This window comes from Chlamydotis macqueenii, chromosome Z (assembly GCF_036417535.1).
Source record: "Chlamydotis macqueenii isolate bChlMac1 chromosome Z, bChlMac1.mat, whole genome shotgun sequence".
Taxonomy (NCBI): domain Eukaryota; kingdom Metazoa; phylum Chordata; class Aves; order Otidiformes; family Otididae; genus Chlamydotis; species Chlamydotis macqueenii.
Genome location: NC_141593.1, coordinates 17223783 through 17239965, shown reverse-complemented (window position 1 = coordinate 17239965; position 16183 = coordinate 17223783). Strand labels below are relative to the sequence as shown.

Sequence of the window (16183 nt, the reverse complement as noted above, 5' to 3'; positions counted from 1 at the left end):
TTTAAAAAGCATGTTAAAGCTTGATTCCCTACGTCCTTTGCTTCACAGCACTTGGAGACTATCAGATTGAGATTTGAAGAGGTTTTATCATTCCAGGCTATTTTTCACATGTTTGTGTATTTTATTTTGAGCTGCAGTATTATCATTGTTTATTATAGTAAAGTCTATGCTTCTCTAATCAAACAAAGATTATACTATTTCACTAATTTTTATGCCTAGCCAAAATTGGGATTTGGATGAAGGTGAACAAACTATGACTCAATCCTGAAAACCCTGTGAGATGTTTGCTAATAATGCAGTCTTCTAGAAAAAACTGACTGGAGTATTTCCACAACTTTTTTCTGCAGTGGTTCCAGGCCCTGGAAACGTTCAAGGCCAGGTTGGATGAGCCTCTGAGCAACCTGATCTAGTCGGGGATGTCCCTGCTCCTTGCAGGGGGATTGGACTAGATGACTTTTGAAGGTCCCTTCCAACCCAAACTATTCTATGATTCTATGTTTTGAGAATTCTATTAATACACTGCTACACCTGGACTATCCAGTAGCAAACACTTACAACATACAGTAACTGCTACCTCTACACAAGAGGGAGCTGCTAAGATTCTTAATACCAACTTCATAATAGTAATTGGAACCATAGAATCTTTTACATTGGAAAACACCCTTAAAATCATTGAGTATAACCATAAACCTAACACTGCCAAATTCACCACTAAACCACACCCCTAAGCACCACATCTACAGGTCTTTTAAATACATCCGGGGATGGTGACTCAAACACTTGCCTGGGAAGCCTCTTCCAATGCTTGATAACCCTTTTGGTGAAGAAATTTTTCATATCCATTCCATTCGCTCTTGTCCTACCACTTGCTACTTGGGAGAAGACACCAACACCCACACTACTACAACTTCCTTTCAGGTAGTTGTACAGAGTAGTAAGGTCTCACCTCAGCCCCCTTTTCTCCAGGTTAAATAACCTCAGTTCCCTCTGCTGCTGCTCATAAGACTTGTGCTCCAGACCCTTCACCAGCTTCACTGCTCTTCTTTGGACACCAGCCACTCAACATCTTTCTTATAGTGAGGGGCCCAAAACTGCACACAGCATTCAAGGCGTGGCCTCACCAGTGCTGAGTACAGAAGCACAATCTCTTCCCTACTCCTGCTGGCCACACTATTTCTGATACAAGCCAGGATGCTGTTGCCCTTCTTGGCCACCTAGGCACACTGTTGGCTCATATTCGGTTGGCTGTTGACCAACACCTCCAGCTCCTTTTCCACCAGACAGCTTTCCAGCTACTCTTCCCCAAACCTGTAGCATTGCATGGAGCTGTTGTGACCCAAGTGCAGGACTGGGCACTTAGCCTTGCTAAATCTCATACAATTGGCCTTGGCCCATGGATCCAGCCTGTCCAGATCCTTCTGTAGAGCCTTCCTACCCTCAAGCAGGTCAACAGTCCTGCGCAACTTGGTGTTATCCGCAAACTTACTGAGGGGGTACTTGATCTCCTCATCCAGACCATTGATAAAGATATTAAACAGAACTGGCCCCAATACTGAGCCCTGGGGAACACCACTTGCGAGCGGCCACCAACTGGATTTGATTGCATTCACCACCACTCTTTGGGCCCGGCCATCCAGACAGTCTTTCACCCAGTGCACCGTACTCCCGTCCAAGCCACGAGCAGCCAGTTTCTTCAGGAGAATGCTTTGGGAAATGGTGTCAAAGGCTTTACTGAAGTCCAAGTAAACAACATCCACAATCTTTCATTCATCCACTAAGTCCCTTTATTAATCTGCTTCAGCCTAGGCTGCTGCAGCATACAGCATTTACCGCTCCTCTTGAATGTAGTCTGAAAAGAATGAACTGCTCATCCTCAAAAAAGGGTTCAGATTTTCTGTGCCCAGTTTGGTGTATGCAATTTACCTTTAGTGAGTTATCTAGAGTTTGTCAACAATCAGAATAAAACCTCTGGTAAGCTTTAGCATTGAGACTTCTGAACCGTTACGGAAAAAAAAAGGTTAATTAACAATATGAACAAAACAAAGCAATTTCAGGATAGGTGCTGAAATGTCAATAGCATCATTGTAGTTAGCTTGTAATAGAGTCCATTCCCGTATATTTTCACAATGCTGCAAAAATTACTTTAGTACCATTCCAATTGCACTTGATAGCACCACTCCTGAATGCTTAACTATTTTATCCCATTTTGTCTTGGCCTGATAGAGAATAAAAACATTTGTGAGATGGCTGCAACTAAGAACTGATCCTTAGCCACAGTTCCACAATGTTTCTAGGATCTTCTCAGTGACCAAACTCTACAACTGCTCTTGCAGTAATTTTTGCTTTGAGTTACAGCATATTCATCACCAGTGGAATATTCTGCTTTAGAGACGCAAAGGATATTTTCTGTCAATAGTTCTAATTTTGAAACATGCTTGTAATATTGGTATTATTTAACCACTACAAAAATCCTTTTATTGGCAAACATTTGGGGGTACCTTCCAACTGCAGACAGCAACTTTCACAAAAGCACCCAGCCTGTAGAAACTCCAGGTTGGACACCTACAATGCAGCATTAGCAGTACTGACTGGGAAACCTGCTTAAAGCACACATGCTGAACTGGATGACTTGTAGCTACAGCAAACAGTACTGATGCACCCTACTTACAATGACTGAAACAAACTGCAGTAATTTAAAACAGTTCAAACCCCCATTTTAGGCAAAAACACTGATGCTTTTTATAATTATGATGGAAGCTATGCTATTCCATATGCACAAACAGTTAAATCATTTGGAACACCACCTGAGCGAGATTTGCTGTTGACAGCCTTTGTTCTCTACAGCCCAAATTTCCTAATGTAAGCAGAGTTTTGAGAGACTACTTTTCACACAGCTGTTTGTCCAGACTCTTGGAGTATGACCTAACTGGCGGCCAGATATGTGATGCAAGAACTGTATTTCTGTTTAGCTTTGTTCATTTCATATGTTATTTTCTTCAGATTTAACTGTTTGTTAAAAGTTATTTCATTCAATATTCACTGAAAACAGCTAGTAACTGAGATAAAGACATCTCTTCTTGGATGTGTTCTATACAAGCTAAGCATTTAACTCCTCTAAGAGTCCCACTTTTTTTCTAATAGGAAAAATGAATGTGGTCTAAACTACTGCGTTTTCTACCACTTCATTGCAACTCATTTTTCTGTTGTATTCAACACATGCTGGGCTGCAGTAAGAAGGTGATCGACTGCTGCTTAATAATTCAATGTCAAGATGCACTTGCCCCTTCTATTTCATTTATGTTTCCAAGATAAGGAATATTTTAGTACTCACAGAATCAAATGGGAGTCTAGAGAATTCAAAGGAATCCCTGTTGATCAAGTTCTACCATATATATGTGCACAAAGGAATACAAGGTCTACAAAAGCCCTGGAAATAGACTAATTCAACTACAAGATGCAGTTAGAAGATTTCAATAATCAGTGTCACTCTACTAGCTTTGTAAACATCAACTCAGAGAAGAATTCAGTTTCAAAATAAGTTACAAGAGGACTAAGACAAACAAGGATAACCATATGCCATTTTCCACCTGCTCTTGCTGCTTCTTTCCAATACGCATGTGAAAACCGCCCATAAGGTGATGCCAGGCTTTAAAAAAAACAAAGCAAGTATGACAAAGCCAACAAATCCATCAAAATATGATTTAATCATTTCTGACAATAAGATGCATATATCCGGCAGTAATGCAAGAGGAAGAGTCTTTTTTAATGAAGAGTTACTTGTGGAACACAGTTTAATTACAACTTGCATGGAAATAATAGTTTTATTATGCTTAGCAACATTATTTAAAAAACAGAAAATTCATATAATGCATTAAATTACTTTTACTGGCTTGTAATTAATGCTACTTAAAATTAGGAAATACATATTGCAACAACCTAGAGGAAGTTAATATAGTACTCTACTTCTCCATGAGGTTTAATAGATGTCTAGAGAACTCCTAATCCTGAAAGAGTTCAAAACCATATAAAATCTCTTTGTAAAGGTCTTCCTTGCTAACGGGATACAATTTTTTGCTCATTAATAGAACATAAATTATTGGATATTTTATGGCATCATGGAAACTTCTTCAAAAACTTAACTAAATCCACAAATGAAAAATTTAAAATAATACTCTAATATTATATTATTTTGTTTCAGGCTCTAAAATAACCTGGAAAAGAAAATATTTATGCATTAGAAGGTACACCTACATGCACAGTATTGTAGGAAAATACTATTCAGTCTGACATTTAACCTAATACTTGAAAGAACTGAGAATAAAATAACAACTTAGATAGATTACACTTCAAATTCATTTACACTAACACTAAGAGAACAGAATAGTTGTATTTCAAATTAGTATCACTTTAACTTAACTGGAAGTATAAACTCTCATAGCTAGACAGGGTAAGGTACAACCCTAACTTAGGATAATGTACATTTAAACACAAAATTGAAGATAGAAGAGTATTTATTTTGTGGGTCTGTCTTTGCACTGTAGCCTCTTTCAGATCTATCTATCCATCACCTGAGGTCACAACAGGGAAATGTGATACTGTAAATTCAGGCACTATAAAAACCCTAATTTTTTAATGTTAAAGAACAGTGTTACAATAATAAAATGCAATTCATAATTCATTTAGGGAAATGCAGGTCTATTGACTTGGTGAATCTTATTTACATAATAACTCATGAACTCTTGTAAATTAATTAAAACTTCCTGAATCCCAAGTTATGCAACAAGATTAGCAAGATAACCATATTCCTTAGAATACAATATTAATTTTTTTCCCTAATTTTTAAATCTAAAATTATACTATTACTTTTTACATTAAAAAAAAGTTTACAAAAGAACTGAATTTTACCTGTGAGTAGATTATTATTGCTACAAATATACTACAAAGCATGAGAAAAAAAAGCCCTCAAGAGTTGTGAAAATAAGTGCATTTTTTTCTAATAGCCTGTTAAACTTCAGCTGTCTCAACTTGTAATTATCATCACAAATGTTGAATTTATAAATACAAATCCAAAATATTTCTTAACTATCTAATAGAGCTTCAGGGATACAAGAAAGTATATACAATATGAACTGTCTGGGACATATGATGGGAATTTTTTTTTTCCTGAAGATTCAAAAGTGGTATGAAAAACCAATGAAAAGCATGCTTTTGCTGTGACACATTCCCCCTAGAAGTCTTACAAAAATGATACTATTGAATAATGTAAACATAAGCGTCAGGTTGCATCTAGAGTAACAGACCACACATTATGGAAGAACTTACAAGAAAAGATTGCCAAATTTCTGATCTGCTACTGATTAGCAGAAGAATGTTATGCATTTGTTCCTAGTTGTAATCTAACCTTCATGCATATTCAAAAGCTAGACTATATGTGCATAGTAACAATAGTCTTGCATGATGCTTCTTTACACAGTTTCTTTAGTAATACGGGTCCTAATGAAGACAATTTCAGGAAGCTGGCAAATTCTCTATAATTTCACTACACAGAAAATATACCCAGATTTCAAAAAGAACAAATTTGTTCTAAACTACAGTTCATGCTGGTCCTTGGCCAAATATAATAATGATAAACAAGGTACTCATCATTTTACATTGTTTAACACTTTGAATGCCACATTTCCTTCACATATCCCCTTTAAAAATGTACGAAGGATTGTTACTTTGTAGTTCATTTATATGGCTTTCCTAGAAGAACACAGAATACCATACTGAATACCTATTGTGCAGAAATAACCCTGAAGGCTGTATCGTAGCAGTATGCAGTAGAAAACCCTTACCAATTTTTCATCAACTGTGATGAGTTGCGTGTCTCGAGTTTGGTCCTGTGCCAGTCGCCATGTGGAAGTGCTCAGTGACCTGCGGTGCAAGACTTGAAGTTAAAAAATGATTCATGCAATGAGAAAATAGAGGCAGACAAATCTTACATAAACAAGTTACTTTAACAATATCCGTCTTGTAAAAAAAATTGAAGAGGGAGAGATGAGGGCACAAAAATCCTTTTTCTCCCCAATTAGTTCTGTCTGCTGAGTTTTTGGCAGACTCCCACTTAGCAGTTCACAACAGGCTGCACTTTATGTCAGCCTACAGGCTCTCTGTCACAGAGAGTCTGCCAGTGGCAAGGACTGTACTGCTCTATATGAATGTACAGTAGCTGGTTTGTCACGAACAGACAGAAAAATACAAGGCTGTTGCAAGCATTCTAGAACTCTGATCTGTGAAAATGATGGCATCAGAGGAAAAAAATCCTAAACCTATTTGTAATGGTAAAGCTCCAGTTCTACACTTTAACAACAGAATGTTAACAAATTTAAAAAAAAAAAAAAAATCCCCCCCAAAAAACAAGCCCTATGCTGATAATTCAAAGAAAATTTTCTGGTTTCAAGTGGGCAAAGTTCACAACTATTTTGCTTGATTTCTAAATCAGTATGGGTCAGCTTATTCATTTCCAATAAATACGATTAATCCTCTTGCGTAATTACGAAACCTGTAAAGTACAGATGGAAACACAGAACAATTCCACATCACTGAATTAAGAAGTAAAATTTGCCCTTCATTTGCATCATGTCACTAATGTCAGGATTGGGCCCTTTGAGTACAAATAACCTTCTGAGAAAATAATGCAACAGCAAGTGAAACAAGCCAAAAAGCCCGATTCTCTGGGCTAATAGTGTGCTTCATATTTAATTAAGGTCATTTTAAACAAATGAGGCACAAAAATGCAAGAATATAGACAATCGAACAGTAAGAGGTACTAAGTCACTTTCAACTGTTCTTCTGGGAAGTCAGACATGCTTGTAGATGCAAATGAACTTTGAAATTTGTCAATGGGATACTTAGAACCACACTTCTAGTAATTTAATGCTATCGGTAATATTTACCTAATTTTTGAGGAAACCATCTATAACTGCCTTTTAAAACACCACAGCTTTTAAAGTCAAATTCCAAGACTTTCCAAAAATCTGCAGTACTACCCAAACGAACCCCTCTCCACATAAACTGTAACTGTTAAATAGTCAATAATGTGAAAGGTGTCTCAGGACCAAATAACCTGCATACAATCATTCAAAACCTGTGCAACTAAAAGAGTTTCTTCTACTGCATTCTACTAAGCCTGGAAGCCCATTCTACTAAACATGGAAGACCCAACTGGGGGAACAGTTTCCATAACACATGCATCCACCGTGTCTTCTAATCTTAAATCCTCCCCTATTTTTTTTTTTTTATTCTGGTGAGAATGCATTTGAAGATATGAACTCAACCATTTAATTAATCTAGCTGCATTGGATTTCACACATTAACTAAATAAGCATATAGTTTTCAGACAATATTAGCATGCTGAAGTTTTCAGGAGGTAAAACCTACAGTAGAAAAGAATTTGAAATTAATAGCTATAAAGAAAGCCATAAGAATCTTACAGAAGTAAGCAACTGGAACAAAGTTCAGTTCAGTAATATTTCAAATCCAGATTCCTACACATTTATACTTCTAACACAGATTACACCCTACTAACTTACCTTCCATTTGCCAACAACATAAAAAAATCTCCACATCATGAAAAACAAACCCAAAGCACAAAGTTTACAGAATCACCCAACTTTGTGGAATGGACAGACACATTTATTGCTATTTAAAATGACAAAATCTGTCTGGAAGGGTACACTGAAGAACAAGATAAAGTTTTCAAGTGCAAGGGAGCACAAGAATTTCATAAATATCAAAATGGTAACTACTCTGTTAGCTCAAAATCTCTGTCCCAGAGAGCTCCTGGCTCAGCATAGTTGCCATTTTTTAATTTGTACATGTAAAACAATACATCGTAAACCCAGAATAGACATATAGTGCAGTATCCTACAACAAATGGCTTAGATGGTTCTTATTCAAGAACACATGAAGACATAAGTTATCCTAAAAGCCTTCAGAATGGCAGCATTACACTTGAGCTCCAGTGCTAAGTAGCTAAAGCCACAAAATTTCTAACCTTAAACAAGGGAAAAACACTATAATAGGAAAATTAGTTTCTGCTCCACTCCATTAATTTTAGTGTCAAAGTAGTATCTGCAGGTATTCTAGAACTCCGTGTGATACAGTGTTTACTATACAGCCAAAGGACACAGGACTATGCAACCAAATTGGTCCTTTCCAGATAGCAACAATTTAAACTCTGAATCGAGAAGTTCTCTGCACCTTGCTCTGCGGACAGGTCTGATGATTATGTAAAGATTTGAATATGCCAGGCTTTTAGTAAGGCTGATCAGAATCACACTTTTTCTGGTAATATAAATGCAATCTGAAAGAAAATGTAGAACAATTCAATCTGAAGTTGGTGTTGGTTGCTTTGTGGTTTGGTTTTTTTTTTTTTTAATTTTGAAAAGCATTAATCAGCTTTGAAAAGTGTAAATGTCATTCCATGCCCTGCCTTCTTCACTCAGTGTTATGCCACTTCACATTGGTTTTACTCAGATGATTGCTCATTTTGGAAATATCTCTATTTGCAGAAAAAAAAATTAAAGAGATTTCATACTATTCTAGTTAATACAGAAGAGCAGGGCAAAAATCCCACCAGATTAAAGATGGGCAGAACCTCTCTCTGAGATGCCTCTATACAGCATAAAGAGGGAGCTGATTGTTTTCCACAAGATGTCTCTGCCAACTTCAAAAAAATTGCAAGGCATCACACTTTCCAGCTCTCCATGATGTTTTAGTTCTTCTACAAAAGCAGACAGATGGTTTACTAACCTAAGCCAACTTCTGCTCCATTTTTTCAAAGACATTTCTCTTGATTACACCATTGTGGAAAAAGCCCAAATGTTATTAGAATTTGCAACCTTGTACCTTTCTTAAATGCCCAGCCTTCTGTCCATCCCTGGATCATAACAAGTTGGAAAGAACATACTTTCCTTAAGAACTCCACATTTGAAAAGTGGTTCAAAACTGGCATTTGGACTAGATTAAGAACATGAACCAGAAGTCCATGGAGGTGTCTCTGTGTAAAAATACATAAAACACCAGTTTTGCTTTAAAGATGACAGGCTGTTGATCTTTCCATTTGTTGTATTTCTCATAGGAAAGTAACCTAGAGCTTAGAAATACCAGCAAGTCTGAAGTATCATGTGATCTAAATACTACTATTCAAAAGTTAATAGAAAGTGTTACTTGATTCCCAGAGTGCTTGTTTAATTTTCAGCAGGTTTCACTGCAAGTTTGTCCCTAATGTCAGTCACTTAACTGAGAAAATATCCAAGAAACAGATCTCTTTCACACAATCCTCTCTTTTCAAACTCCCCTGACAAGTATCATTTCATCACTCACATTTCCCCTTAGAAATTGTATAAACTTTACAACATTTATCTTCAAATTAAATGAATTTGCAATGTAAATCACTGAAGTGACTATTCAATTTAAACCTTTTATTCTGTCCTCAACAGTAAAGTAATTATCACAAAATTCCCAATAATACTTACTTCTGCCCACATCCACCTTGACCTTTAGGTACCTTTTTGTGATGGATAAACTTGCAAAAGTATAAAACATACTTTTTTACAGTTCCATTCTCACACAGTTCTCCTCCTTTCTTCTGCTACTGACGTTTAGAAAGGTAATCTGCTTTCTTCCTTTCTCTTTGTAAGCAATATAGTTCCACATCCCGTTTTGCCTCTTTTTGACTGCTTATGCACTCTTTTTTTCCCTGTCAAAACATCTTTGGATGAGACCTTAAGAGCAGGAAGTTCCATTTCTTACCCTCTTCCAAGACTAATCAAACTCTGATTTAAAGTTACTGTACACTGAATACTTTAAATGATAAGAAATAGATCAGTAATAGAATTCTAAAGCTCAGAAACTATTCAGAAAATTTTACACATGATAGCTAGCAACAATAAACCCTGCTACCTTCTAGGCTCATTAATGTCCCATTCAAAACATAGATCAGACAAACTTTCTTCACAGTTCCTATCTAATAAGCAAAGAGTGACAAGACTCCAAGCTGGCCACCAATCCATTTTTGATCTGCCCAAACATTTTTCTTATAGTGAGCTCCGTAGTGATGAAAAAGCTTTTAAATGTAAAAGCCTGAGTTTATTAGAACAGTTAGCTCTTAAAACAAAAACCCTTCAAAATTACATAGATAAAAGTAAAATTAAGGTTTATAAAAAAATGTCACCCATGTCCTTAATGATCTTGCAGATACTTTCCCACAGTATCCCACATTAATGTATGTGGCTAATCCAATCTGCAGCTTCTTGGATTACAATCAACCCTTCACAAGGTCTTCTAGTCCCCAAAAAGCTTTTTTTTCATCAAGGAGGCCTGGCTGTAGGGCTGGTGAAGATGCCACACTTAGTCCACAGGGACTCAGACAGCAAAATTCTCATCTTGCTGAAGTTTGTCTTTCTGGGTCTTTCTCCTTTAGGTGCATCTGGGATCACACTCCGCCTCTCCAAGTATGTTCCCTCTTTCAAATCTCCTAGGCACTCCCTTAATGGAAGATTTCTTCTTTGTTTTCTACACATTACGCTGTCCTACAAACATGGAGATGTCTTTGCATTTCCACAAACATGGATAACTTGGCATGAACGTATAGCAGCTCCTTAGGCTAGAGAGACCACCACTCAAATTGTCATTTGGGTTGCAGTTATGAAGGTGGTATTTTCCTCCCACCCTGTGCCATTGTGCTGTGCATTTAAATTCCTTAAACTTGATCTATATGTATCATCATTTGACACTATTATAATTTAATAATTTATGTATTTATTACAATTTCATTATATTTATTTCAACAGTACAATTGAACGTAACTACATGGTTTTCTTATTAAATACTTGTAAAAATACTCTTACATTATCTCAGTAACACAGAATGAATTAACAGTGACTACTAGTGAAAATGTGAATTTGTGGAGTTTATTAATCTCTACAGGCACTGCAAATCCTGGAAAAACAAATGCTGTGATCTTCTAACCACAAGCCTTCCACAGGAAGCGTGTACTCCCATTGCACCATCATTGTCATCTGCTGTTCCAGCAAAGTCACAAATGGCTTCCACATCTCTGCTACACAAATGGAGGAGTCCATTGAGAAGACATTCGAAGTTCTCCAGTCTTTACTACAGTGTTCATACTAGTATCAGGTCTCTTGACCATCTTATCCCACTGTGGGATAAGGACACAGCACAGTTCCCTGTTTCAGGGGACATACTTCTGTCTCCTCTTCCTTTCTTACATTACAGGCCCCCATTAACCAGTTCTGTTGAACTAGAGAAATTAAACAGTAAGAAAGCGGACAGTGAAAGTCTTTTGCGATATCAGGATGAAAGATATTAAGGCATTTGACTTGAACATTTACCTTGGTAGGTTTGGATATCTGTCGTCAATCTCTAAAATTCAACAAATTTGAACTTCTTAAGTATCTGCTAAATAACCTATGGTTAACCCCTATATGCTTTTGGTTTTCAACCACACAAATGGAAAGAATGAATGGAAGTCTTACAGAAGAGAATGCATGCCACAGAGACTCTGGAAATGTCACAAAGAATCCCCCACAAGCCTAGTGGAAGGTGAGAAGCAGCCATATTTACAAAGTATGAATTTGCCTTCCACGAAGAGCAATTGTGTGACTGGCATGTTACACAACACCCAGATGTGAAAACTTATATTTACGTGATTTAATTCAGTAGCTGAGATTTAATTCATTGCACATAAAAAGACTCATTAACCTCTTTATGTAACATATCTGACTGTTTGATCTACTAGCACCCCCTTTTGGTCAACTCTTGGAGATATGTTAAAGAAAACCAGATATCACAGCACAGGTAATCAGATCACTATAAACAGAGATGAAACAGTCTTGAACAAAACCCCACATGCCTCATGAAAAATGAAGGCAGTCATTAAGAAGTAAGTCTAAATGGCTTTTTATATATTCTGATACTGAATGACCAGGGCGCCAGTAGCTACGAATACATGCATATTCAGAAGCAGAAGCTGTGATGAACCATTCAATACACTGAACAGATAATCATTCCTAGAAAACCAACTTTTGTAATATTATGGCATTTATCAGGAATAATACAAATGTCACAGTGCACAGCCACCATAAAGACATTAAATTCTGAACAAAAAGAACATGGAAACACCATCAGCTCAGAACTTCCACAGCATCTAACCTAGTCACACACTGCAATTAAGCAGACTAAAAACAAATCAGCATAATGTTCTCTCATATAAAATACAGACATTAATGACTGCCTGTCATACAATGTCAAATACAGTGCAGATCACAGTATTCAGCCGCAGTGTAATGGATTTCTATAAAGATAGCTTGTAAAGTTGTTTTTGTGAGAGGTGAACTTACTTAAATAGAGTGGGATAATACGTCCTTGGTATTAGATTCATTATTGTAACTAAAATGATAAAGACTTAACAGAGCCAATGGTATCTTACCAGAATACATTTACTATTCTTATTACCTCCCAATATACACAAAATACGCAATATAATGCCAAACACTGCCTGTGGAGACTGTGTAGTTCTATTTTATAGTATGAACTGCATAAGCAACTTTTGGGTTTGGAGGAAACGCAAGTTCCCCATTTATAAATAGTGACATTCTCAGACAGTACTGGCACATCATAATTGTTCTTTTGCCTACAAAATAATGTTAAATTATAAGCACAGTAAATAATGTTTCTGAATGGATGAAAGGAATATCAATTTATTTAATCTAAACTAGTGAAACTTCTGCATTAAAGTAACAAAAAAAAGACAAAAACTGAAACAGAGATATATAAACACTGCATCTACTTACTAAAACATTCATATGCAAAAAATGTATATACATTTTCCAGGTGTGTGTTTGGAAAACAGGGCAGGAACTGATTGCACTTTTGTTAGGCAAATCTGCACTGTGAAAAAAAAAAGCAATAGCCATATAAATGTACTGAATAAATACGAAAAAAGCTTTAAGCATTGACTTGTGGCTTTTAACTTAGGGTGCATCTTCAAAGCTAAATGTTAAGGTCACCTGCCTCTAGAAATATTAAATTATTTAAATTTTCAAGTAGTAAGTACAAAGTTATTCAAATTATTAAGTAGAAAACAATAAAATTTTAGTTATTTTAGGTTCTACATTAATTATCCCACAGACAGGAAAATGCTATTGACGTATCTGCAGACAACCAAGGTATCAGCTGAACCACAGCACTATGCAAACACAGCCACAGCCCTTCCAGAACTACCATAGGACCACAGCACTATGGCACTCCAGTTAAGTCCCCAGGACAAAGTCAGCTCTGCTAAGACGTGGCTTGAGTTGCCCACCATCAGCTTCCCTCGTTTAAACAAACTTCTCAGGGTCAACAAGGAATGAGTAAGGTTAGCTCTGATTTAGTGCCAAGCCTGCACTGCCCCTGACTCAAACAGAGCCCATTTGAGATGGTCTCTAGACAGCTAATCGAGCTGACACCACCAGGCACACAACAAAGACTAGCACAACCTTCAGAAAGCTCTGCAATGGCCAGAGAGTAAGCACAACCTACTCCTGCAGAGCTACACAGGTGCCTCTACCACAGTTTGGAGCGCTGTGCCTTGCAGGAGCATTAATTAGGTGGGTATGTGCATGGCACAAGCAGACACACAATTAAAACAGCTTGAGCAGAGCAACAGTTCAGGCAAAAATCCACAGAACTAGCTTGGGTTCAAGTCAGCACACAAGCAAGGGCTGCACATCCTGAAACAGTTCTCTGCAAGTGCCAGGCTGCTACCAGATTGTTTCTCAACGTGCTTGGACATAAACTCAGTCATTATTTGCAACTAAACTTCTGAACAAAGTCATGCCAGTGATTACAGACCCCCATATAGGCGTCACTGAAAGTATGCCAGTGGTCCCTTCCAGATTACACCAGACTAGAAACACTTTTGAGAGAAGGGCTTAACATGTTAAGAATAAAATGACCCAAAATTATTTAAATATTTTTGTAGCAGAAATAATAAACCTCATTATGAAAGGAGATCTATGTACTACTTTTACAGCAATAGAACACATAATATCTATAAGATGTCCAACTGCCGTCAGGTGACAAGAGCTCTGAACTACTGCCACCTGTACAGTAGCTAATCAGCGATTTCATTACATGCTACTCTTCAATCCCGAAGACCTCATCTGAGAAATTAACCTCAGATCACAATCTGAGAACAGCAGGTTCCCCATGAACCAGTGGAAACTTCCTGTAGGCAAGTCAGCTGAAAGGCAAATAATACTAGAAATGCTGCACAACCCATATCAACTATCAACTGAATTTCACATTATCTACATAGAAAGCCTAATAAAGTTTAAAAGGAAGAGGGAAAAGTCATGTAGAGAGTAAACGCAAAATACACAGGTGACATATTTGCTCTGTTTGTGCTTTCTAAATGTCAAATTTCTCCCCACACATACACATTCAGGCATTCATACAACTAGACAATAACTAAAAACTGTGCTCTCTTTATAGTAAGAACAACAAAAGTCAAAGGGTTTAATTCCAAAACTGTGAGGAATGAAACTTACGTTCCACAACCCACCTCTGTCTTAGGGAAGTTTGTGCATTTTGAACAAGAGCCTTTGAATCATGTAAAATTAAACAAAAAAAAAAAAGACTAAAGATTTCTCTGTGTTTGCAAACTGGCTTATGGCATAGTATGGTCCTGTATTTCATCCCTACCCTTTCCTCTGATATAGCCTTTCTATTAGACTGCACTTACAGGCTTAAGTAATACTTATTCTAATAATCTACAGTAATAGCAAGGTCTGAAAACATGGCATAAAGGCAACTTCTTTTTATTTAATGATCTCAAACACTTGAATTGTAAACTACTAAACTACAGTACAAAAAAGAATCCTTTAAAGTGTTACTGTAAAACTACATCTTGGTTTACAACGGTTCACAAAAAGTCAATTAAGCTATTTGGCTAGTAATCCTCAGTCGTCGGGCAGCTACAAAAAAAAAAATTATTAATTTATGTTTGTTATACTTCATAAAAGCCAATTAGAGACAGACAAATGCCTCATTAATGGAATGCAACATACAGAAGCAGGCCACTTTTCAGAACTGCATGCTCTCAGCTAGATGGGAATGGGATGGGAATAGATTTGAATATTACTGCATATGATTTTATTTCATTCTTGCTTTGTCAACTCTGCCTTGTCTCAGCCACCTCACTCTGATTTCCTGCCTGACATCAAGATATGTCCTGAATTCTTCTTTGAACTGTTGCAACTCCACAGTTATCAGGTACCTTAGCTACTATTATATCACATACCTTAATCACACCACAGCTCATTTCTCAATTCTTCTGCCTGTCCACATCACTCCTTTGTTGATATATTTCCAATTGTACTTCCAATTTCATTTTCACACACAAGTGGAACAGACCTCATGATATTTCAATAAATCTTTGCCTATTGAGTTATATACAGAAGATGCACCAATGGTGCCACTTTACATGCATAAATATAATTTGAAGTTTCAAGTCAGCTTGTGCTCTAATACTAATAATTTGAAGACAAACTCTGTCAGACCATGCATCAGGACCCTAAGGGTGCTAACAGGTCTTAACGGCTGTGACTAGACTCACCCCTGGCCTCCATGAACACCTGCTGCCTGTGGCCCTGGAGCTCCGTTTAAACTCAGCTCTGGGCCTTCAGCCCTTGCCTGAGTGACACCATTCAGTGCACCCACCTCCAGCCCTGGCTCTAGGTCTTGTCTCTGAACCTGGCTAGACCCCTCACCCAACTTGCAGTATGACTCCAGTGCTGTTCAGACCCTGTTGCCTGGATGGACTTCAGACACACATTCCAAACCTGTCTCTGGTTCCTTTTGCTCCTGACTGGACTCACCAGACGGACTCCAGACCTTGTTCATGACTTCTCTGTGTCTAGGACTGTTGATGGACCTGGAATACTGCATCCAGCTCTGGATCCTCCAACATAAGAAGGAGATGTACCTATTGGAGTGAGTCCAGAGGAGGGTCACAAAGATGATCAGAGGGCTGGAGCACCTCTCCTATGAGGACAGACTGAGAGAGTTGGGGCTGTTCAGCTTGGAGAAGAGGAGGCTCTGGGGAGACCTTATAGTGGTCTTCCAGTACCTA

At 37.4% G+C, this 16183-nt stretch overlaps 1 protein-coding gene across 1 annotated transcript in view; it reads right to left on the bottom strand.

Moving 5' to 3' along the window:
* Positions 1–16183, bottom strand: part of NDUFS4 (NADH:ubiquinone oxidoreductase subunit S4) — a 48769-nt gene that overhangs the window by 23170 nt on the left and 9416 nt on the right. The window contains exon 2 of the mRNA XM_086770274.1: positions 5838–5916. Within this exon, the coding sequence (XP_086626400.1) occupies positions 5838–5916 (79 nt within the window). The remainder of the gene's footprint in view (positions 1–5837; positions 5917–16183) is intronic.